The following is a 26137-nucleotide window of genomic DNA, read 5'->3' on the forward strand; positions in this document are numbered from 1 at the left end:
TTCCAGAGCTTTCCACCAGAGAAGACAGCTGGACCGGAAGGAAGGAAAAGCTGTATACATACCTAGGGTCTGAGCTGAGCTACCTACCTCATCCACCCCAGGAGGCCAGTCAAGACACACTATGTCAAATACACAGTTTCACCTTGTAACAATATGACAACTTCCATCAGCCCCAGCAGGGCAAAACCATCTGTGAGCTGGGGAGGCGCCTGGAGGGGGTGATGGGGAGGTGCCCGGGGAGGCTCCGGGGAGGGTGATAGGGAGGCTCTGGGTCCCTTCGCTGTCACATGGACACCATCTAGAACCAGATTCCAGCTCCCAGTTGAAGGCAATCTGTTAGAAGGCAGCATTTACACATAGGGCAGGACTGTTACCTGCTATGGGAATGCAAATAAATTCCATTCGCCTATGCATTTTTTAACTAATGCCAACAAAAATCCTGGATTTTACTCCAAATTCAAAAGGATTTAAGATTCTCAAGTCACTATTCTTTCCACGATAACAGTTTCTCTACCATCACACACATTGAAAACAATAACCACAGGGTTCTCGACTCATCTATCAATGACACTACCCACACCACCACCTTTCCAACTGTTCTACACTGACTTACCAGAGTCTTCAAGTGGGAAGCAAATTTAATAAGTGCTCAGAAATTATATGTAAGCTTAGGAGAGACTAAGAACAAGGTATTGAGAAAACGAGGATGATACTCAAGCAGCTAAGTTCATGGGCATAGACGCCCCGGAAAGAGAGTCCTGCAAGCCACTTCCACTCAGTGTCAGGTGCAGTTCCAGGCCAAGGGTACAGATGTGAAAGCTAAGCCAAAGCCCAGCCCTCCAAGAGCTCACCTGCAGGCCCTACTCCCTGTGAAACAAGGTCCCCATCAAAGGACCCTGCACAGAAGTGACAGACAATAAACGCTACTCCTCCCTTGCCATCTCCAGGTACCCCATTATAATGTTTGTAAAGTAGTGCCATTTACATCTTCCAACATGTAAGCAGTCCGAGACAAAGTTTAGAGTCTTTTGGATGTGCTTCCACTAACTGAGCAGTACCCAGAGCCTCGGCTGCTTCACCTGTAAAATGGGAGCAACCACCTCTAAAGGGCTCTGTGTGGATTAAATGAACCCGCACAGGTGAAGCACACAGCACAGTGCCTGCAGAAGCGCTGCCCCTTCCCTTTTACCCCTTCCACAGTCCTTTAAAAAAAAAAAAAAAGACCCAAGTACAGGACCCCGGGGAAGCCCTGTGCCATCATGCCCTCCTTCTTCCCATCACATCTGGAGAATCAGGCACCCAGAGCAAGAAGCCCCTCCTACCCCGCTCCCATCCTCCCCTGCTTTTGCCCTGAGAGGTATTTATAAAACTTCAGTCCACTTTTGAAGTCCAAACTACCCAGCAGTCGTTCTTCTCCACCCAGGCCTGGGGCAGAGCCACACCCCTGCAGCCAGTTTCCCTGCTGTGATGCTATGGAGAAGTCCAGTAACTTGAATACAGCATGAGCCACTTTTTAAAATCAATATACAGGAAGGCATCAAGAAAAAAAACCTAACCAATCTGAATTAGTCACCCCAGTTCAGCAGGGACATCCTTGCACTGAACAGGGAACCGAGATCATCACAACCCTTCAGGGCCCAAAGTCCAAGCAACCATCTGCCTGCCTGGGCGGAGGAGCAGGTGGGCCCCTGTCAGTCCACTCTGCTCGGCCCCTAAGAGGTAGATGCCCCCGGCCCTTCCACCCTGCGCGCTGGGCCTGCAATCCGGGGTGTTTCAAAGGGAGGAAAGCTCACGTAGTGCGGGGCCTCGGTGAAACCTCGGGCCAGTGGAGGCCCGGAGCCGCGCCTTCATCACCAAAACAAACACACGCACGGAGGAGCTCGCTCTCTCCCTCGGCCAGGCTCACCTGATCAGGGGCACCGCCATAATCAGCAGTTCCAACCCTCACGAGCTGACAGTTCAGGGGGAACGGGAGACTGCGCCTGGTGGGGTGCATCGTGTCCAGGCCATAAGTTGCACTCGGGGCCTGCAGGTCCCCCCAAAGGGCGGAGGCCGCACAAGGGCGATTGTGCGTTCATCCCAGTCGTGGCCGCGGCCCCACCCTGCTCCGTCCCCTCCGCCTCCGCCTGCCACCCCGCAGACGCCCGCAAGCGCCGCACCCGGGGCCGCACACCGGCGCCCGCCTCCCCCCGCCGCTCCCGGCGCTTCCAGGAGGGGCGCCCGCACGGGGACCACACGGCCCGGGAAGCGCCGCCCGGACTTGGCAGCGCCGCTCAGGCTGGCCCCGGCGAACGGGTCGGGGGCAGGGGCTGGGGGAGGCCCAGGCCCGGGACAGACGGACCGACGAAGGCGAAGGCCGCGCCAGGAGCGGTGAGAAGTGCGGGGAAGGGGGTCCTGGGGTGCAGGGGGTCACGGCAGGGGATGCCCAGGCTAGAAGCAAGGAGGGAAGCCCGGGCTGGGGCCCCGGGGACGGCGGAGACAAACCTAGAGGGGCCGCCGGGGGAGGGCGGGGGTCGCGCGGGGCAGGACGGCGCCGCGCCGGCCGTGGGGAGGGGGGCCCAGCTCGGGCCGGGACGGGAACCCGGCCCAGCCCGCGGCGGAGACGGGGGCGCGCCGGGCCACGGGAGGGCGACGGGGCCCGCGCCCGGCTCTCGGGAGGGGGTGCCTGGTGTGGACGCGGGTCTCCGGGCGGGCTGTGGGGGGCACTGGCCGGCCCGAAGGCGGGCACGGGGGGCGGCGCGCCCGGCGCCAGGGTGGGGGCCGGGGACGGGCAGGGTCGCTGCCAGCCGAGCCCGCGGCCCCGACCCTCCCGGGCGCGCGGGGCGGGCGTCCGCCCGGGTCCGAGCCCAGCCCCTCCCCCACCCCGGGAAACCCACCCTCCCCGGCGGGGGGCGGCGGGGGCGGGGGCGCGCTCCGGGGGCGGCCCGCGGCCGGGGGAGGGCGGCGGCGGCCTTTACCATGGCGGCGGCGGCGCGGTCCGGCTCCCGGCGTCTGTGGCTCTCCCCCCGCAGCAGGGCCGGCGCTTCCACTTCCCCGGGTGCCCAGGAGTGAACATCCGGGTCAGCGCCCCCCCCGCCGGCCGCCGCCACCTTCTTCCCCGCCCCGCCGGCCGGGCCCGCCCCCGCGCCGCCCGCCCGCGGCCAATGAGCGCGCGGGGCCGCGGCGATCGCCAAGTATGGAGCGCGGCGCGGGGGGCGGGCGCCGGCGGGGGGCGGGGCGGGCCGCGCGCGGGCGGGGCGGGCCCGGGCCGGGGTCCGGCTCGGGGCTCGGACTCCGGGGCAGGCGGACGGGGGCGGCCGGGGTCTCGGGGCGGCAGCACCCCCACCTCCGGCTGGGGGGCGCGAGGAGGGCGGGGCGGGGCGGGGCGGGGCGGGCGGGGGGAGCGCCCGCGGCCTGTGAGGCGGGATGCGGAAGGCGCCGGCGCCGGGAGGCCCGCCCGGGCATGCCCCGCCCCGCCCCGCCCCGCCCCGCCCCCTCCCGCGGCGGACCCGGAACTGGCGCGGCCGCCCGGCCCGCGAGCCCGCCGGGCGCCCCCACCTGAGCGGGCGCCCCCACCTGAGCGGGCGCCCCCGGCGGCGCGTGCACGTGGAGCAGGTGGCCCCCCCGAGCCCGACCCCTGAAAGGAGGGCCTCGGGCTCCCCCGCTCTTCGAGCCCCTGCTAGGACCAGGCTTTGTTTAGGCGCCGAAGGCGTGAGCTAGGCAGAAAGATGCCCTCGTGGCTACCTGCTGCAGGTAAAGCTGTGAGGACGACACAGGTAGAGGCTTGAAAACTGGGGTCAATAAATGATGCTGTGTTTCCCGGTGAGCGACGGAGGGCCCGCCCATTTGCCCCTTGGGGCTGCCGCACTCCACAGAGTGACTCAGAAATTCTTTTTTTTTTTTTTTTCCATTTCATTCACCCGGTAGTCGTTGAGCTTGGGCTAGAAGGCTGGAGACCCGGAACGCTATTCCTGCTAATATACCACCTTCCCTTCCTAGTGGGCCCCTCTTTTGTGGGAATCACATCAGAGATGGTAACCTGTGAGGCGCGGCATCAATGGCAGGCGTGGTCGCCACAAGCCAGGCCAGGTCCCCAGCCCTGCCCTCCCGGAGTCCGTCGTCGAGTAAAAGCTGCCTCCGGCGTAAAAAGTGATTCAGGTAAGTCCGGACGGCAAGAATGATTCACACCTGTATTACAGGAATTTAGAGACAGGAGTGGCGCTTAGGTGTCCTTGCACTTCTAAGTGTAGAAAGCGCACCTACTGTGTGCCAAGCGCTGTTGGAGACTCTAAGAGCGGGGATCCAGACAGCCCAGGCCGAACCCTTGGAGGGCAGGTGGACTGCTACTAAGTGCAGTGCTGGGAGGTGGTTATGTTAGGGGGAACAGGATGTCCTAAAGCTAATCCCATACAGGCTTTGTGGACGCCACCCCCACCCCAGGCCAAAGCCAAAGACACTGGGAACTCCAAATCCCATCACCACCCAAGGGAAGGTGGCTGGGACCTGAGGGTGGGGTTAAGCAGCCAGGTGAGTATAAAGACAGACATGTGGGCTTTGGAGGGGGTCCCCCATTTTGGCTCTTCGCCAGCTCGCAGCGACAGGCCAGCTCGGAGAGTGCCTTTGGGTTTCCAGGTGAGCAGATCAGGTAGGACGCATTAAAGACTTTATTTCCCTATTTTCTCCCTGAGTTGTACATTTTCCTTATTTCCTTTTACCTTGTAAATAAACCTTTTATGAACCTTTTGTGTGTGCCTGTCGTGGAGTATTCATAAGTCCCTTTTAACTGTGCGGGTGAGGACCCACAGCCAGGAACCCGTTCAGTATCGGGGCTGTCCTACAACAGTTAGAGGCAGAGGAAGTCAGAGGGAGGACATCCGCAGACAGGTTAGCAAAAATGGGCTGGAATTTGGAGGGTGGCCAGGAATGGACTTACTTAGTGACTTTTGATCAGAAGGGACCACAACGAACAGCGAGGGCACAGACCCTATGGGGACAATCTGTTGTGTGTTCTGGAGACCTAGACTGAGCAAGGTGGGGTGATTGGAGAGTTGGGCGTGGAAGAGCTGCAGAGCAGTGATGAAATGGTTTGAGCTTTCCAGGGATCAGGAGGCTGCTGTGTTCTGAATGAACTGTAGGGGGACTAGGGCCATTGGAAAGATATTTCTGTACTCAAGGCGTTTTATTTATTTATTTATTTATTCATTTATTTATTTATTTCCTCTGTGATGGACACTGTTAAGCTCTTTACAAATGGTGTTTCATGTCATGCTCATAACTCAGTGTCACACTGCAGAGGTGTAGCGTAGATGGCTTCCACCAGCAGCAGCAAGGGGGGGGGCAAGGAGAAATCCTACATGGGAGCAAATCCAAATATAGCAAATCCTATATTTGCTGATGGGCTGGTGGTGGACTTAGGAAGGAGACAAGGATGATGCTAAGCTTTTAGTTTGATCAACACTAGAAGGATTTCCTGTTGGTTGATTTTGGAACATTGCTGAAGTGGGGTTTTTTTTGTTTGTTTGTTTTTGGGGGCTTTTTAGGGGGCTGGAGGTGGTAAGAGTCAGTTTGGGATAAGTTCTGTTGGAGATGCCAGAGAAGTCGTCAGATACAAAGTCTGGAATTGGAGGAGGAAGTTAGCACTAGTGATAAATATGTGAGAACTGTCCGCTACAAAGTTATATTGAAAGGAACTTGAAAGCACAAGTAACTCAGGGAGCCAATGAAGAGAGAAGAGGTCAATCAGATAAAGAGGAACCAGCAAGGAGACTGAGGAGTCTAAACCTCTGATGGCTTCCCTTCCTTTTCTGAGATTTCTGTTGTAGGACCCCTTCTTTTCTGGATCTGGGTGCTCAGAGGTCTGATCTGGGTCACTAAGGATCCTCAGCATGTAGAACATAACAGGTGCTCAGTGAAAGGAGTGAAAAGGAAAGCAGTATCAACCTCGTAGGACTATTGTGGGACTAAGCAAACCCAGAAGAAAAAAGTAATGGCTTTTTCTAATTGAGTCTTACTACTATTTCTAAGCTCTTGTATTATCATTTCCTCTTCATAGTCCTTTGAACTGGGAACTTCTTGGATTCCAGCTTATAGAAGAGGAAGTTGAGGCTTTGATGAAATGACTCTTCTAAGGTCACAGATAATTAGTGGATGAATCCGTTCTCACTTTGAGTTCCTGTGTAGGAAAGTGCTTTGTATGTGGCCAGAGAGGATGCTACTATATCCCAGCACATAGTATGGCAGCTTATACGTAGTAAGTGCCTATAACTGTTTGAAGCACGGTGGGAGGGCAGCCACAAGTTAAATAATATCACCTCAGGAAAGAAGCAAACTTGAGCACCTCAGAGAAATGGCTTTCCACTATACTCTGAATTTTTGTGCCCAGAAGCTGCCCAGAAATGTGGTTTCTATCATTCCTTCTTCAGTTAAGCCCCCCAGCTAGTACTGTAGGGTTAGTAAATGCACAATTATCCCAGGAGGCTGGGGCTTGCTTAGCTCCTAAATCACCTCTGATTTAACAGGCCTGAGCCTGCTTCCTGAGTTGGGGATCTCCAGGGATTACTAACGATGGTGTTAGATGTTTTACTGTGTCTTTGGAGATACAAGAGAACCCTAGAATTAGCCAGTGTTTAATCCTTTGCTACACTGAATTTAACAGACAAGGGGTTTCCATCTCCCCATCTTTCAGCTCTGCTGTCACTGCTAGGGTATCTTGGGGTGTACACACACCTCTCTTTTGTACAACGTAGCCCTTTCTCATTCGCAGACATTTCGTTTGAGTGGACCAGCTCCAGAGAAGAGGGCCCCAATGGGCTGAACTCAAAGTAGGACCTTAGCCATAGTCTTTGGTTTGGGGATGGGCCCTTGACCTTGACAGTGCTTTCTGCGGAACACCAATCTGGATAAACTCTGCATGATGGGGGTGAGCCATCAAGTGAGTTTGGGAAGTCCTGTAAACTATTCCCTCTTAGGGGATTCTACTTCTCGGGAACCTTACTCCTCAATTATCCCGTCTCTCCCAAAATTGTTCAACTGCTCCCCCTAAACTGGATGATTGCTGTGGCTTTAAACATGCTGAAATGTCTCACATCTGAGGTGTTTTTTTTTTTTTTTTAATAAAAGCCCACACCACTCCCACACTCCCTCCAGCCTTCCGCCCACCTCCTGCCTTGTGCAGCTCTGGCGTTGCCTTTCCTCTCTCCATTTCCTGACTTCCCATTCTGTCCATCACTCCTCTCCTGAAATGACCCCAGGGTAACCCATACCTTCATGTCAAAGAAGACACCATTGGCCACTTCCTTCCTCTTGAAGCACCTCTTCCGTTGGCGTATGTGACATCACATGATGCCAAGCCTTCATCCCACCTCTGTTACTACTTCTTGGGGTCCTTTGCAGATTCCATCTCTTCTACACCATTCAGTGATGGGGGTCCTCAAAGCTCCTTTGAGGCCTTGCCTCTCCCTTTGTGCTTGCTCCTTAGCTGATCTCATCCCTGTTCATGGTTTCAGTTTCCAGCAGGCCTCACCATGAGCCCACCCCGGAGCTAGCGGGGAGAGGGACCTGGTCACGGGGGTGGGGGAGTCAGCCTACTGTTACCAAGAGGAGGAGAAAGGGACATTGACAAGTAGAAACAGAAACAGATGGTCACTCCAGGCTTACATTCTGGGTAAGCTCATGTAAATGAGTGAAAAGGCTCCTGTTGGGTCCCAGAAATTTCTCATGATTGGAACCCTAAGCAGGACTGTATACAGACGGGGGGGGGGGGGATGCTGATTTCCTTTGAAGACAGAACACTGTGTGGTTTGTAGAGGAGGCAGCCCCGGCTAGACAGCTTAGATCAACTTTTCCCACCCCTCAGCATCTTGAAAGAACATGTAGCGAGAAGGGGGGGAGGCAGACAGGCCACTAGCAAACCACTTCTTTCTATTACATCCCCAAGTCTTCATTGCCAAGAGGATACTTTAGTCTGAGGTTAGACACCATCATCTCAGGGCTTTTGTTTTTGTTTTTCTAATAAGTACCTGGAAGAACTCACAGCTGCCTTCTGCTGGACCAGAAGTATCTGTATCCTGACCATCTGCAGCATCTTGTTCAGAATTCTAGAAAGGCCTCTCACATGCAGCCCAGCTGTTGTAGTTTTTATATGCATATTTGGAAGAATTTGTGTTTAGTTTATGAAGCTGGCCAGCCAGCCGCCCACCAGGTTTGGGACAGCCTTTACAATGTGTCTAAGGCTGATCCTTCAAACTTCGCAGAATCAGCACCTCCTCCTCCTCCAGGCAGTATGCTCTGATAAACTCTTCCAAAGCTGAGTGTGAGGCCTCCTGCTCTGTGTTCCCATGGAAACCCTGTACTTAGTGCACATTATTGAAACACCTATTCACATGTAATTTGCCTCTGCTGCTCTGGGCAGGGACTATGAGTCCTGTCATTAGCAATTAGTACAGAGCCCAGGCCACCATAGTCTGTGAATGAAACCTGTCAAGTGGGAGCCTGAGAAACTCCAAGTGCAGCCATCCTCAGCTCCTCCTAAGATCTCATCCCTCACTCCAATGAGACATTGCAATGTTCTAAGTGAAGCTAAACCAGATGCAGAACTGACATAGGAGCTGAAAAAGTGGCAGCAATTAGAAAACAGTCTAGTGCAAAACTGGAATAAAAGATCAGAGCAATGGAGCAGTTGGAAATGTTTAAAAATGCCACTCACAATCACACCAAAGAGAACATGAAATATTTAAGGACACATTTAATAAAAGATGTGCAAATCCTGTATATTCTGAAAACTAGAAAATACCGCTAAGAGAAATGAAAGTTCTAAGGAAATAGATGTACCCTAATCAAGGATTGGAAAACTATTAAGATATTCATTCTCCTCCAAATGATCTATACATTCAAGGCAATCCAAATCAAAATCCCAGGAAATTTTTTTTTCTTTTTTGTGGAAATGTAACAAGTTGATCTTTTAGTATATGGAGAGGGTAGGAGTGGAGAGCAAAGTGGGGCAGGGCCCAGTGGACTGTGGTAGAGGATTATTGGTGGGCATGGTGTGGTAACATACATCTAAAGAGGTGCAAACCTCTACCTCTAAATCACAGTGTTGTAAACCAATGTCACCTCAATAAAAACAATACAATTAAACAATAAAATAAAATGTATATAAAATGCAAATAGCCTAGAATACCAAAAAAGGAAGAAAAAATTCTATACAACCTGATTTCAAGACTTACTATAAAGCTTCAGAAATACATTGGCATTAACATACGAGTAGATACAGATCAATGAAACAGTATAGTCAAGAAATAGACCCAAATGTATATAATCAAATGATTTTGAACAAAGATGCCAATGTAATTCAAGGGAAGAATGGTGTTTTCAACAAATGGTGCTGGAACACCCAAAGATTCATTTAGAAAAAAATGAATCCTGATCCTTACCTCAAACCATACATCAACATTCCCTCAAAATGGAACATAGACTTAAATATGAAAACTAAAACATGGGCCTCCCGGTGGCGCAAGGGGTTAAAGCACCGCACTAGGAAGCAATCCACAGCCTCTGCAGCACCCAGCCGGCCAGGGAGAAACCCACATCGCGCTGCAGACCTCTCCTGACTCATCCTCCGCTCCCCTCAGCAGTGTACTTCAGTGAATCTGCCTGTTCTGTTCCCCACTCTGTCTCTGGTGAGTCCTCTCACCCCCCTACACCTCTGGCCTGTACTCCAGCTCTTTTATGCATAAATAAATCTTAAAAAAAAAAAACTAAAACATAAAACTTCTAGAAGAAAACATGAGAGAAAATTTCACAACAGTAAGAAGGCAAAGATTTCTTAGGACATAAAAAGCACTAGCTAAGAACTTTTGTCTATGCAATGTGAAATTCTCTCCTATGAGGAAAAACTGATAAATTGAGTAAAATAAATAAATTTTACTTTTCCAAAGGCACCATTTAAGAAAAGGATTCCAGGGCCACATAAAGCATTAAGTTCTCATAGGACTTTAAAATGTTTTGAAAGGAAATGGTATTCTCTCAACTACATAAATTTCAATTCTTTTAAGTAAACACAATCAGATTTTTTTTTGTTCAAGTGAACCAATGAGCTCACAGCACAAGAGGACTTCTGTTAATCTTATTCCCTAGATTCAGGCTAAACCGAGAGGCCCCTTCACCTAAGACATCAATGTCATTGTACTTGGGCTCCAGATTTGGGCCAAAATAAAGGAAGCAGAGGTCAAAGGCAGAGGAGTGATGGCAAATATCTGCTCTACCAGATAAATCATCTGAGAGTGGAGAGAAATCATGACCAAGTCTGAAGGCAAGCAGATGGGGAACAAAATGCAAAAGGGAAGAGGGGAGATCATGCCGGGGCAGGGTGATTCTGCACGGAGCCCCAAAGCCCCACAGTGATGGGGTGCGTTTCTAATATTCACAGGTGCTGCCTGCTTGACAGCTTAAAACTGCCACATGGGATTAGACATAACTTCAGCTAAAATCCTGTAGGGTCTGGCCTAAGCTCTCACTGTCCGATACCATCACCTGGTACCGGTGCGGTTCTGCTGGCCTTTCTCTTGATGACCCATTGGTTCTCTACTGCCCACACTCTGTGATTGCTGCAGGTAAGTAGCACTGTCAGGCACCATTCTCCTATTTCCCCTCCCTGGACATGTCTGTATTTCCCAGTCTCCCTTGAGTTAGGCTGTGATCATATGAATGGGTTTGACCGATGGAATGGAGGAGGAGGTGACATGTACTTCCTCAAGGGATGCCCACAAAATACCACTGCCCTATTGTCTCTCTCTCTCTCTCTCTCTCTCCCTTCCTCTCCGCCTCCTTCCCTCCTGGCTGGGTCCAACAGAGGACTCCAGATTGGGCGAAGCCAGTTTCACCTTCCGTGAGAGTCTACTAAAAACATCCAGTCCGACTACGTCTTCTTAGGGAGAAAATAGCCTTAGTAAGCCACTAACCATTGAGGATCGTTTGTTTCAGCAGTTAGTCTGACCTCACTGCTACAGGTCTGAAGAGCCCCTCTTGATAGCTTGCTATACAGGAGCTGTTTAGGGTGGTTGATTTGAGCAGAATCTCCATAACGTATAAAGGCTCCACAGATAGTTCAAGGCAGAGTGAGTCGGTCAGGCTGGACAAAGATCACATACTACTTAGATGATGAACTGGGATTAGAATGGACACCAGTCCGATCCCAAACCCTATGCTTTTTTCACTTCACATTACCCTAAACAAAGAGGTATTTAGATGTTTTGAGTGATGATCGTCATGATCATAGGCTCTGGAGTTCTGTGTAATTTTCTCTCTGGTACATTTATGCTATCTGTGATTTACTGTAGAACTTCTACCACTTCCACAAACCAGTGAGGTTGAATATAATGACACCCTGTAATCCTCATTTTTATATCAACATCATCCCCAAGTGCTCAAAGAGTGTAGTTAAAATGATTATCATTTTCTCCAGCCTCCAACCTAAATGTTTACCAGTCTGGTAAAGGATTTTTGGGGCCAGCCCTTAAATGTGTATTTCTCCCTTCTCCAACCATTTCTCCATATCTCAGCCATGCCAGATATAAATTAGACGCCACACCACTCCTAGCTGAATATTGTGTCTTCTTTCTCCCTGTCATGTTGAAAAGTGACTGAACCACTATATCCTAACCTCCTTATCTGTAAAAATGGGAATGTGGTACCAATCAAATACAATTGTTGTGAGATTTAAATAAGAATAAACTGATGGTATCTAATATGCCATTTCTTTTCATGGACAGTCCCCCTTCCTGGCCCCAACAATCTTCATTCTTGTTGTCAAATCTCAAATGATTCCTGGTATTTTATAAATGCATCTCCCAGTTTTTTATGTTGTCCATCGGTTTTATACCTGGTTATGTCAGCCTTGTAAATCTTTGACCTTAAACTTCAAATAGGCAGAAAACCTGTGGTGGTTGATTATGTATCAGTCCCAATATCTTACATCTTACTCCTTCATAATCTTCCAAGCATGATAAATCATTGAGCACTTCCTATCTTGTGAGCTTTATATGTAGGACCCCTGGAATAAGACACCCATGAGGACGATCAGAGAAGTGATTGTAAGAGGAGTAGCAGTGTATTATCACCAAAAATTACATTTTAGGGCCTCCCCGTTGGCGCAGCAGTTGAGCGTTGGGTTGCGGAGCTGCCCGCAGCCTCTGCAGCGCCGGTTCGATCCCCGACCACCAGAGGAGGGTCCCACATGGCGCGCAGACCTCTCCTGCTGCCCGCTGCTCCACTCAGCAGTGTACTTCGGTCCATCTGCCTGTTCTGCTCCCTGCTCTGGCTCTGGTGAATTCTCTCACCCTCCCGCGCTTCTGACTGTACCCAGTGCTTGTATAAATAAATAAATATTTTTTTAAAAAAGAAATTACATTTTAAACATCTGACTACAAAAGTACATGCTCATTGTAGAAAAATAGATAAAAGCAGGCTCCCCCCCAAAAAAATGCCCAGGAAATCATCACTGTTTGGTTTTTTGGACCTACCCTAATCTTTTTTCTATTGCACATCTATATATGTTTTACAAAAATGAAATCATACTGTGTACATATTTTTGCAACTTGCTTTTTTCCTGCCTATGAATATGTTGCCTGTTATTGAAGATTCTCCTGTGGCATTTTTTGTTAGCAGCTTGGTATCCATTTATAAAGAGATAATTTTTTGAAGGCAACCCACTAATGTACCGTGAAGCTACTTTCAATTTTTCACCATTATTAGCCGTGAACATCTCTGGTTGTATTCCTCTGCTCACATCTCTCATTTTCTTGGAACCCACAAGTAGAATTTTGGGTCACAGGAAAAGCCATTTGTCAAGATTTTCCCCACCCAAATAGGCCAAATTTCCTATTAGAAGAATTATGCCAATTCACAATCCCACCAGCAAGTGTATAAGAATGCTATAACAAAGGCTGTGGGCCAAGACGATGATTATGAAAAAAAAAAAAAATAATCAAGATGTGTTTGCTGAAGGCTAACCCCACGCCAGCTGTGTTTATTTGGTGGCCCCCATAGCCATCTTCCTTGGAACAAACACTGAAGTTTCTTTACAGTCATTTATTTAGTACCTCTCTCAGTGCCCTGAAATTCTGACCCAAGGTTTATCTGAAGGAAAGGAGATTTCTGGTAAATACGGTTTCTACTTGGAAACCCAGCCCGAGCACTTGCAGGGTGGACCAGTTCTGTGGCTTCGACTGCTGGGACTCAATTAAAAAGGCTGTGGCCAATCTGGAGCTGAGAATATAAGTGCTTATGAGAAAGGAAAGAGCCAGTTTGGGGTGAAAAAGTCATGTTCTGAGGTACAAAAGAAAAGCCAACAACAACCCAAGGGTTTCATTTGACCTGCTCTGATAATATCACTATGGTGATGGTCTCCATAAACAGTTGCAAAATAGCAAGATGAAAAGGAACCAGCAAGTTCCACCCAGGCGATCTGGAGTTATTTTAGGGATCAAGGCAATGTCATCTGGGGTAAATATGGAATGCAAAAATCTGTTCTTTTAATAAGCATCCCCATCTTTTGTGAGACCGAACAAAGGGCTGGCAAATCAGTCATTTGTGCTGAAAGATCACTGACCCAGCGTCTTCGGGGCTGAGGAGGAAGTGCAGCCAAAAGAATGGAAATCGTGGTTAATAACAGATGCTGGATGATTCTCACACCCTTGGCCTCTGAGTCTCTGCTGAGCCTGTTGTGGAGTCCAGGGGTGGAACAAGGGTGATGTCCTGGGGAGGGGTTGGCCTGGTTCAGAGGCTGGGATCTGGACCCCAGAGAACTGGGCTTGGTTGTCTGCCCCTGACCTTGATTCCTGGGCCAGAGGGGGTGGAGGGAAGCATCTTCAAGGCCACAATCTGTCTCTAGGGCATCACCATCTGCCACTCCTATCCTCATGCTATTCTCTTTGAACCCCTGACTCACTGAGCCCCAGCTCCAAAAGCAGAACTAGCTATTTTTTGCAGCAAGAAAAAAAAGTAAGGCAATACACTTGCTGAACTCCTTCCTGACCCTGAAACTCTTACTCTTTGCGCTTAACTCCTTGCTCTTCCTTATTCGCTTTGCTTCCTTCTCTTCCAGGCCGCTGATCTGCAAGCTCTCAAACGAAAACCCTCAAGGGAAAGGCTGTTCTGTAGCCACAGAGACTGGAATATTGCCTGGCACACACAGAAGGTTCTCCATAAGAGTCAGCTGCTGGGAACTGACTCCAAAATCAGTCAGTTCTTACCCTAAAGTGGGCGTTTCTCCAGCAGGTCTGAGACAAGCACTATCTGCTCATTCACTCATTCAACAGATATTATTGAGCACTTACTAGGAACCCGAATTTCTGCTACTAACTGGAGCTACAGGCATGAACAAGATCCCAGAATCCTACCCATGAGCTTACATCCTGCAGCCCCTAAGACCTGAGTGTGAATATAACGAGCATCTTCTCACACTGCCTTCTCACATTGCACATAAAATCACACTCACTCCCTTTCTCTGTTTAATTTTTCTTCCCAACACTCATCATCACAGTGCATATTATAAATTTATTTGGTTTTGGTTTATCTGTCAGTCTTCCCACACAAAAACATATCCTCTTTGAGGATAATTTGTCTATGGTGGTCACTGCCAAGTTTCCAGCACCCTACTAACACACAGTAGGTGCTCAACAAATATAGGCCAGATCCATTTGTTCAATGAACTTTGCGATCCTCCAGAATTTTCTAGCAGAAATGTTCTGGGAATGAACTGAGACCTTCAGAGGATCATAACAAGTTACAACTGTGTAGAACTTGACAGTTTACAAAGCAGTGAGGGACTCTGGGGTGAGCATGGGCCTTCACTCCAGAGCCCTGCTTTCTCCTTGAATTTAGGGACTCTGGGGACTATTGTAACATGGGTGTGACTCACCCAACCTGGGACTTTGAACAGCCGAGGCACCCCATGCCTCGGCTTCTCATTTCTGTGTGGACATTTTTTTTTTTAAGATTTATTTATTTATGCATACAAGACCTGGGGTATAGGCCAGAGGTGTGTGGGGGGTGAGAGGATTCACCAGAGACAAAGTGGGGAGCAGAACATGCAGATTGACTGAAGTACACTGCTGAGGGGAGCAACGGGCAAGTCAGGAGAGGTCTGCTGCGCCATGTGGGTTGCTCCCTGGCGGGCCGGGGATCGAACTCGTGCTGCAGTGGCTGCGGATAGCTTCATGGGTTTGTGTCTTAACCCCTTGTGCCACCAGGGAGGCCCCCGTGTGGACATTTTTACTGTACCATTAACTGATGAGGAAAACAGAGCTCACAGAGGTGTAATAGTTTGCTCAGGGTAGCTCAGGTGAGACTCGAACCCCTGGCAGGGGGCAGAGTTCCAAATTCAGTACCGTATCTATTGCCCTGCAGCTGCCAGCTCTGGCAGGAAGCACATCTTATAAGTGCCTCCTAATTTTCCCTCCACCCTCACTTTGACCATCACCAGCTTTAGTGGGTCACACACACCCCCTTCCCAGTAGGAAGAGCAGATCCCTGGGGGTGGTATAGCTGGTTAGTAGGTGGAGGGACTCTCTCTCCCCTAGACCTTTTGCCTCCCCTACTTCTCTAATGCCTGAGGGGCTCTCCATGCTGCCCCCCTCCCCACACACACACCCTTGAGCATCCAAACTGATAGAGATTCGGGTCCAATTAGGTGGGGTGAGCCAGGAGACTTACTAACATAAACAATTAGGAATTCTCTCAATCAGGAGTTCTCAGAGCTACAAAGACTACCAGTCATTGAACTTCCTAAAAGCAATGAGAATTTTAGAATTATGATAGTGTTGTCATTTGTTGAGCATCTTCTCAGCCCCAGGCGGATGGGAGGCAACTTACAAATGTCCATTCTTGCAGAGGAAAGGCAGAGGTTATTCCTGTCTTACAGATGAAACAGTTGAAGCCCAGGGACATGATTTCATCAGAGCGTCTACTTCACCTACTAACCATATAGCTACTTGTGGAAAAGGACTAGGATTTAAACCCAAGTCTGTCTGCCTGCAAAGCTCATGCTCCTTCTATCACTCAAAAATAAGGGAGGGGGAGACCTGTGCACTAGGTTACCTGGAAGAAAATTGGAAACATCCTAAAAGATACAAAAATAGGGTGATTGTTGTATGAATGATAGTGCAGCCAGTAGGACATTTGGCAATTTTTTAAAATGATGCAAAGAATGTGACACAGAAGGGCCTCCCTGGTGGCACAAGGGGTTAAGTCTCAGCACTATGAAGCTATTGGCAGCCATTACAGCATGAGTTTGATCCCTGGCCAGAGAGGTGACCCACATGGCACAGCAGACCTCTCCTCTCTCACCTGCTGCTCCCCTCAACAGTGTATTTCAGTCAGCCTGCCTGTTCTGTTCCCCAATCTGTCTCTGGTGGGTCCTCTCACCCCCCGCACCTCTGGCCTGTACCCCAGTTCTTGTATGCATAAATAAATAAATCTTTAAAAAAATAAAAATAAAAAAATGACACAGAAAAGTGCCTATGATAAAAGAAAAATGTAGACTATAAAATGTATGTCCATGAAGATTGCAATTTATAGCTATGCATGTGAAGTATAAACACACACGTGTAGAAGACTGAAAGGAAATGGATAAATACGATCCTAAGGGTGTGGTGGGAAGTAAAGGGATTCTTTCTTCCTCTAGTTACAAATCTTTCTGCAACGTCAAATTACCTTGCAATTTACAAATTTAAAAATATTCTGTGACTGTCTTCTCAGAAATCCTGTCGCTTTGCACACAAACCAGCATGCATTATCTTCAGTTGCTAACAAGATAGATGACTTTCCTTTATTTAGCTGCTCGTCCAATCCTGGGCACCTGCCCACTTCCAAGTCCTTCCTGCACAAGCAAGTCTGGCCATTATTCTCACTCCAGTGTCTTTCTGCTAATGCCATGTATCCATGGACAGCTCCCCTGTCCAATATGGCCACAGCCACGTGCACCTATTTAAATGTAAATTAATTTAAATAAATAATTCAGCCCCTCCTTGAGTCTCACTCACATGCAATTAGCAGCTACTGAGTGGACAGCACAGCTATGGACTATTTCTGTGACAGTGGAAAGTTCTGCTAGCACCAATCTAGCATCTAGAGTGAACTTAAACTCTAGAGAAAGGATATGCCAGATACTTGTTATCAATGGACTGGCTGAACAATTATCTTTCCACCATTACTCTCTCATCCCCTTGATACTCTCCAGAGGGGTCAAGGGTCAGGGAGGTGTGGCTTTAGCAGACAGACAGGAAGTGGGTAGGAATAGGACCCAGGTGGTGCCTCCCCACTAAAAAGTTGGGTCCTGAAACTATAGCTATTTTAAAGTGCTTTGCAGAAAAAAGATTGATCAGGCAGGGTGAGAGAGTTGGTAAGCTCAATTATTGTTATGAATGTTATCAACAGAAGCGATTTATAGATGTCTAAGATGAGTCAAGCTCTGTGTTGAGAGAGAGAGAGAGAGAAAAGAAAAAGCAGATTTATTGAAATGCGCTGCTAAGAGAAGCAGTGGGCTAGTCGGGAGAGGACACTTGCTGCACAAGGTAAGATTTACCCCATTGTAGATTGATGGAATAAAGACAATAAGACTCAAAGAAATAACTTTGCCCAGCTTTATAAGCCAGAATCCTTATCTTCAGACACCAGAAATCATGTTCTTTCTATTCTACCAACATGTCTCCTGGGGAACTCCAAATCTCAAAGAAGGATTCTGATGGGCCCTTCTTGGGTAACAAACCTCTTCCGGGATGAATGTTCTGAAAGGAAAGCTTGGTGCACGATTGGCCAGACTTAGGTCGTCATCCACCCCAACAGGGACATGGACAAGGACATGCATCTCCTTGAGGGCAGGGAAAGGCAATTGCCAAACAGAAGGATGGAGCCACTGAAACAATTGCCAGCAGTGTCCCCCCAATGGTCCTCCCCACAAGCTGACCCCTTTAGTTTTTTTTTTTTTATTTTTAAATAGAGGCATGTTTATTTATTTATTTATTTTGTTTGTTTGTTTTGTTTACACATGCACTGGGTACAGCCAGAAGCACGGGAGGGTGAGAGAACCCACCAGAGCCAGAGCGGGGAGCAGAGCAGGCAGAAGGACCGGAGTACACTGCTGAGGGGAGCAGCAGGCGGCAGGAGAGGTCTGCGCGCCATGCGGGACCCTCCTCTGGTGGCCGGGGAGCAGCCGGGGATCGAACCAGCGCCGCAGAGGCCGCGGGCAGGTTCGCAACCCAGCGCTCAACCGCTGCGCCACTGGGGAGGCCCTGACCCCTTTAGTTTTCAAGTGATCTCAGTGAGAACAGTAACAACAACCCCATGTTTTGCAGGGTGCCCCAGTGCTGGACCCCAGCTTTTCCATGCATTGTAGTTGATCCTCACACTTGCTCGCATTCTACAATAAGTTTGGTAGAAATAGCAGCTCTTATTTCCTGGATGCTCAGTCTTGACCTTGCTAGGTTTTCTGTGATCTGTTTCCCACAGCTGGCCCACCCCTTGTTTTCTGCTCCAGACTATCTCAAGTCATCCACTTATTAAACATCAAATCCTTTACCCTGAAGCCTATACTCTCTCTTTGGGAGTTAAATGAATAAGACATTCACACACAGGATTATTCATTAGACTGGGCGCCAAGGGTCCAATTCTACATCAGAACTTAGTCTACGCAGTCCAGCTTGGGGACTGGACATTGACCAAGGCTGGACCGGATGCCCTCCAGAGAGCCCTGGGGAGCTGAGGGGTCTGCTTTTCAATGGTCAGGGGAGAAGGAGGAATGTTCCCGGCCATGGCTTCTCCTTGGATCGAATCCAGCCTGCACCAGAGTCACTTGGGGCCCAAATTGTCTAAGTAAACACTGATTCCTTGACGCACTTCCAAAATCAGGAACACAGCAACTGTTTGGTTTGAACAGGCTGTGCTCTGTAAACCACTGCCTAAATATCACCAGGGGCCCGTGTAAATATTTTAGCTACAGATTGGAAGAACACAACTTTTTTTTGGAAATCCCATCACTCCCTTGCAAGACTTAGAATGAATTATGTGCTGTCTCTGTTGTTAGACTTGAAATGAATTATGTGTTATTTTTATTTATTGGGAGGTCCAACGCTCTAATTTGATTATGAGCTTCTTAGATGTATCTCTGCTGGGAATATTAGGCTTGAGGAATGTCCAATAAATAACATGCCACTTTTTCCTGCCTGAGTTTGGAATAAAAGAAAGACACAGGAATCAAGAGATAGAGATAAAAGCAACATTTTATTACCAGCAAAACTGACTGTGAGAAGCTGGCATTAGGACATGATTAAGGGGACTTCCTTACCCTAGAATTAGTCAGACTAAGCCCTGGACTGGGGTGGGCCTGGGCCTCAAGGATGGAGTCTGGCCACGGAGGACTTGAAGCATGGAGGGACAGGAGGAAGTGTTCACCGCCAGACAGAAGGAGGGAGGGACACACTGAGCTGAGCATGCCCAATTCCTTCTCCCAAACCCCTCATATCATATCTTTATTCCTCGTGCTAGGGGAAATGATAAGGGGGATCAAGAGCAGCTGAGATGTTACTTTTTTAAAGAAAAAAAAGATTGATTTTTCTATGCATACAAGAACAGGTCAGAGGTACAGGGGGTGAGAGGATTCACCAGAGACAGAATAGGGAACAGAACATGCAGAAGGACTGAAATACACTGCTGAGGGGAGCAGCGGGCGAGTCAGGAGAGGTCTGCTGTGCCATGTGGGTCAGCTCCCTGGCTGAGGATCAAACTTGTGCTGCAGTGGCTGCGGGCAACTTCATGGTGGTGGCATTTAACCCCTTGTGCCACCAGGGAGGCCTCATGAGATGTTACTTTAATGACCCTCCTGCCCCATGGAGACAGGAAGCCAGAGGAAGAGAGACCCCTGAGGCAAAGTAAGGGCCTGGTCAACGACCTCGGACACAGTCTCTTAGCAAAGAAGACAACCGCTGGAATCCGAAAGCAGAACCGAATTTCAAAGAGAAAGTTTACTTGCGGACACACCACATCGGTAACACTTGGGCCACGTTTTAAGGAGAAAAAACAGGACCCGAGAGTATTGTTCCCATTGCCCCCACTAACGTCGTCTGGAGAGAAGGCTCCAGCACCCCCTTCTTGACATTGGGAGATAAGGCCTGGGTAGCTGACCCAGCAGAGCCTCAAGTGGAGATCAGCATCATGGATTTCCAACCAGCACCCAAGTCCTCTCTCGTTAGGTGGCAGGACGAGATTCTCAGGGGCCATTCGCTCTGTTTCTTCCCATTCTCTACCCTGGAAGGACAGGCGAAGGCTGATCTTTTAACATATAACATCCCCAGGATCTACAAGAACCCATTAATGCTGGCAAGAGAAATAGGTCCCCCCTCCTTTTTATTTTTTTAAAAGATTTATTTATGTAAGCATACAAGAGCTGGGGCACAGGCCAGATGTGTAGGAGGGTGAGAGGATTCACCAGAGACAGAGTGGGGAGCAGAACAAGCAGACTGACTGAAATACACTGCTGAGGGGAGCAGTGGGGGAGACAGGAGAGGTCCGCTGTGCCATGTGAGTTGCTCCCTGGCAGACCAGGGATCGAACTCATGCTGCAGAGTCTGAAGACCGCTTCATAGTGCTGTGCCCAACCCCCTGCACCACCAGTGAGGCCCAGAAATACGTCCCTTTGACCTCAGTCTCAGGGGTTGTGATTAGAAGGTGTCAGAGACCCTGGCTGGGTGGGGGCAGAGAAGGGAGGAACAAAAGGGTAGAAAATGAAAGAGAGGCAAAATGGGCAGGAGGTACCCATGCAGAGAGTGCAAATTCCGTTTTCTTGCAGCACAGCGTAGATGAAACAGTGTGGACCAGGCAGCTCAGCCCCGCCTTCAGGGTGGCATCTCGGGCAGAGCACCTGGCTGTCCTGCTTGTGGTTCCCACTTGTAAAATACAGGATTAGATTGCAACAGAGACAGTCAACCACTGTTCAATTTAATGACATTTTACAAGGCAAATGAACAAATGAAACCGGTAACATCAGAGCATCTCGGTTAGAGGTGAGGACAGGGGCCTGGCCTTTCCCCAAGTCATTCTTTTCTAAATTTAACAAACATTTATGTTGCATTTACTTTATGCTCAGTTCTTTTCTAAGTGCCTTACAGGGGAGAATGTATTTATTGTTCATTTAAATCTTCCTTATTAGTCCTAAGACATAAGCATTGTTATGATCCACAATTTACATTAGGAAATTGAGGCCCAGAGAGGTTGAGTACCTTGCCAAAGTTCACTCAGCTAGTAAGTCACAGAGCCAAAACTCAACCCTAGACAATCCAGCTCCAGGATCCATATCCCTGTCTTCTCAGAGGCCGTGGCTCTAGGATAGGCTTGAAGCCACCAGGCTAGGTGACCCCTAAAATCCTTTTCCAGTCTGCAAATCTGTAATCCTAGAGTAAGTCTGCTTTGTTACTAGTAGACTTCCTCAAGGCAGAATTCTATTGTTCAGACCCCAGAATCCTTGTCCGGGCAGGATGGTATCAGGAGCCAGGGCATATCTTCAGACTCGAGACTCCAGAGACTCGGAGGAGTCTCAGGCATCCTCACCCACACACCAGGCCACTTCGGCTGAAGCACACTGACTTTCACTGCCCTATAACCCCAGGGGGAGCACATTTTCCTGACCTCAATTCAGGTTTCACAGTTAAATTGTACACATAATAAATTACTGCAGTATAAGAAATTTATTCGATCTTTATCCAGTCCCCCAGCACAGAACTCCTAAAACTTTCATCATTTCCTAAGTGACAATAGCAACTGTTACCTGAGTTGACTGAGCTATACCAGCCAAGCAAAGAATCCAAAGAGCAGAGGTGGGTACTCCCCGTTTATAGCAAGTGGTCATTTAAGTCAGAGGCCCAGCCTGCCCTTCGAGTGGGGAGGCTGGGTGGGCTTTTGGGATGGAGCCCTTAACCGGTGGGGTCTGTGCTAACTCAGGACATCCAGTCAGTGTCTATGAGAATTGGGGAGTGGCTTGGTGTGGAAAAACCCACAGCATTGGTGTTAGCAGTGTTGGTGTGAGTAGTGAGGAAGAAAAACTTTGGTTTCCTTTTACATATACTCATGAGGAAAAACATGGGAGAAGTGTTGGTAATGAGATTAGCCCAGAACCCTTACATGATGTAAATTATAGAGGCAGAAAGTGAGGCAGCGGGGGAGGCTGGGGGGAGGTGGGAGGGGCAGGGGGCAGGACTCATGTTCAGTGGCAGACTTGCTGTTCTGTTTGGGTCAGAACGTTCTGGAACTGGGAAAGTGGTGATTTCACACAGCAGCTTGGATATACTTAATGCCACTGAATTGTACACTAAAGAAATGGTTAAAACGGCGACATTTTATGTTATACAACTTTTAAAATATTTTTTAAAAGATTCTCCTGGGAAATGCACCATCTACTGACAGTATTTTACTCAGGGAAGAGATTTGTTGTAGCACAATCTCAGCTCTGGCTGTACTGCCTTTTATTCTCCCATCACAGCCTGAAGGTTGAGATTGCAGAGTTTACAGGCAGACACTCCTGGCCCTGCAGTTGGTAGCTATGAAACCAGAACATATTGCTTAAAAATATAAAGGTATCAACTATATTTATTGATTTATTGAGCATTTTCATTGATGGCAGGTACTGCACTCAACAATATACATTTCCTGTTTCATTTCATGCTCGTAATCACCACCTATGCCACAGTCTACCATTGCTCCTGCATTCCAGGGAAGGCACATGAAGCACAGAGAGGCAAAGCAACCTGGCCAAAGTCACACAGCAAGTAGGGGGAATCAGGAACCAGGTCCAGAGAGGGCCAATCTCTCCATGAGGCACAACGTGTGGGGCTCCTGATACTTTTAGGGGCCTACAAAGTTGTTTTAATGTTTGTTTATTTAAAATTTTAAAAATGAATATAATGGTAATAGTGAATATATAATACCAAATTCAGTATGGATTAGGTTTGTCTTCATTCCACAGAGTCCCCAAATACAATGTTTAATATTATTCATGGAAGAAAGGCTGATCGAGGCAAGAGTGTGTAGGGGCCATGCAATCAGGACCTCTAAGTTCAGATCCTCAACGCCATCATGGCTTACCAACTCTCCTAACCCCAGTAAACCCACTTTAAGACTATGGGGTCTCCGTCAACGCACTCTTTTTGTGCCTCAGTCTCCCTCTCTGTATAATGGGAATGAAAAAATGGCTGGACTCATGTCTGACGTGCGGATGCCCTGAACGTGCAGCCAACATTCAATAACACCTTAGCAACATGCCTGATGCTCAGAAAGGCCTCTGCAATGATTAGCTCCATCTGACCTCATTCCCGCATGCAGCAGCAGGGTCTGGAGCGTCCAGACCCCAGAGGGGCTGTCTCTGCAAGGGCCAGCTGGCTGACAGCCTCGGTGTAGCAACACCTCATCAGGCATGTTGGAATTCCACCGCATCTTCACAGCAGCCTCTAGAGAGAGTCTGATGTGTTCTTCAACCAACCAGGGGAGATCCATGCTTATAAAAGCTTCCAGGCCTCAGCGATAATTTCCCCCTTCCCACACCCCTCCCCAACCCCCTGGGCCCTTTTCCATCTTAGCTCAGTTTCTGCAGGAAGCAGGACAAAAAGGACTCCGCTTTAAGCAAGTGTAGAAGAAAGAGCGCAGACTTGAATTCACAGGAACTAGCTTTGCAGACCAACCCTGTCAAAACTGGGACAAGTCATTCAACCACTCTGAGTTTCAGAGCCCTCAGCTGGATAACAGGAAGACATAGTTGAATTAGGAATAATACCTGAGACTGTTACTACTGCGGTGTCATAGTAGAAGCATAAGGGTTAGAGGTCAGTTCTTCCATTCAAGTCATGTCTTTTACCCGCTGACAGCACATAGTCTCCTTCTCCAAGTCTAAGCTTCTCATTTATGCTGGGGAGGAATAATAGTACTCGCCTCAAAGGGTTATTGGGAGGATTAGATGAGATATTTAGAGGCAAGGCTTTTTGCAGCACTAAGCATGCAGTAAGTGCTCTTTAAAGATGAGCAATTGTCACTTTATTATAATTGTGTTTCTGCATGATCCCTATAGCGTAGAGTCCTGCTTCCCAACTGTACTCCATAGATGTTCGATGAACAGGTGAATGAATGAATGAGTCATGAATAAATTTGCCATCACTCTCAATCCAGGATTATTTTCTTCATGCCAACCCTCCCTCCACCTTACCTAAGGGCAGCAGGAATTTTAGCAGCCTCAAGACTTTCCATTGTCTTATTTCTTCTTGACAGGATGATGTGGTAGGACATACATCCACAATATTTTTTTGTTTGTTTAGAGAAAGAAAAAGTTTATTGAGGAGAAAAGGAACAGAAATAAAGTGGGACTCCCAGGCCTGTGGAACCAGGCCAGGGAGAACCAAGGGAGCCCCATCCACAATTTTGATACATCCCTCCAAAGGCAGACCCTAACCCCCTTCCTCTTGACTGCAAGCTAAGGTTAGTGACTCACTTCTAACAAATAAAGTGGAACTGACAGCATGGAATTTCTAAGACTAGGTACTAAAAGACACCCAGTCTTCCTTCTTGGTCTCTCTTAGATCATTCACTCATGAGGAAATCAGCTACCATGTCAAAGACGCACTCAAGCAGCTCAATGGAGGTATACATATTGAGGAACGGAGACTTCTTGCCAACAGCCAAGTCGAGCCTTCAGATGACTGAAGCCCCAACCAGCAAGTTGACTGCAACCTCATAAGAGACTGAGCAAGAACCACCCTGCTGAGCCACTCTAATTCCCTGACCCCTTGAGGCTGTGAGATCATCAGTATTGTCTTACACTCGTCTGCATGGGGATCATTTGTTATGCAGCGGTAGATAACTAATACACTTTGTATGAATATTATTGGCAAAAGTTCAACAAATGCTTTTCTGACAATACTTGGCTTATGAAGACTTCTGACTGCTCATTCTCCATATCGTTTTAATGCTCTTCAGAAGAACTGAATCTCACCCTTCACCTGGGACATTAGTATTATTAGGCCATGCATGCTAATTAATTAAGGACCTTGCCACTCCCCAGGAAATCAGGTGGGCTGTATCCTGACATTTGTTGCATGCTGACACCTAGGGATTGGTACCACTAGATTTCCAGCTGGGAAGACTCAGTGACATGCAGGCTCCCATCCAGTCAGTAGCTCATATTTGGAAGCATCATATTATCAAATTCATGAGGGCCCATCTCAGAGAGACTATTTCCTTACTGACAGCTTCTGTGCTGTTTTAACAGCAGCTAATCCTTTCACCTTCTTTGGAGACAACTTTAGAATCCTTTCCCTGGCTAGCCAAGTCTCAGCGTTCACTGGACAGAGCTCTCGTAGGCCGTTGCATCTGGGAAGTCTCTGCCTAATGTGGAAAAGAGACCCTGGAATGAGTGTCTGCGCCTGACTAGACTGAAGGCTCAGGGCTGGTAAATACAATGTAGCTCTTCTTTTCCTACTATGAGGACCTTAGTGATCAGGCTGTCTGAAGCCAAGGCCACTGGGGTTTATTGAGCACCTGCTATGTGCCAGTCACTGGAGAAAAGGCCAGGACACAAAGATGAGTAGACAAAGTCCTTGCCCTCAAGGAGCTCCTGCTGTTTGGGAAAATGGGCAAATCAACCAATAATGATAGTTCATACCAGCCGAATCTTTTCTTGGGGACAGAGAAGAGAGGCCAGACACAGGGATTGTGGAGGAGGCAGGATCAGCCATGAGTCAAGTAAAAGGGAAATAGCTCCTAGGTTGGGGACTTTGAAACAACGTGGATAGGTAGTATGCTAAGTGAAATAAGTCAGAGAAAGGTAAACACTGTGTGATTTCACTCATATGTAATAGTTAAAGAAACAAAACAAATGAATAAGCAAAATAAAACAAGATAAACTTTTTGATGAACAAGACAGTGCTTACCAGAAAGGATGCGGGCAGGGAGAGTTAAATAAATTGGGTAAAGGGAGTCACTTGTCTGGTGATGAATGGAAATTAGACTTTTGGTGGAGAATATAATATAGTATACACAGATGTGATTTCTACTGTTCTAGACCTGAAGCTTATATAGTGTTTTTTTTTTTAAGATTTATTTATTTATGTACACAAGAGCTGGGGTAAAG

The 26137-nt window shown here is 48.3% G+C and overlaps 1 protein-coding gene across 2 annotated transcripts in view; it reads right to left on the minus strand.

The window, feature by feature from the left end:
* The window catches only part of CAPZB (capping actin protein of muscle Z-line subunit beta), a gene marked incomplete at both ends in the record, with an annotated part of 105179 nt that extends 103106 nt beyond the window's left edge, over window positions 1-2073 (minus strand). The window contains one exon of one of the 2 annotated variants that reach the window (XM_084241666.1): window positions 1907-2073. In XM_084241666.1, the coding sequence (XP_084097792.1) occupies window positions 1907-1996 (90 nt within the window). The remainder of the gene's footprint in view (window positions 1-1906) is intronic. The other variant, XM_084241665.1, reaches the window with a different exon arrangement.
* Window positions 2074-26137: the final 24064 nt, after the last annotated feature.

Source organism: Talpa europaea, assembly GCF_964194135.1.
Source record: "Talpa europaea genome assembly, chromosome: 9".
NCBI lineage: Eukaryota > Metazoa > Chordata > Mammalia > Eulipotyphla > Talpidae > Talpa > Talpa europaea.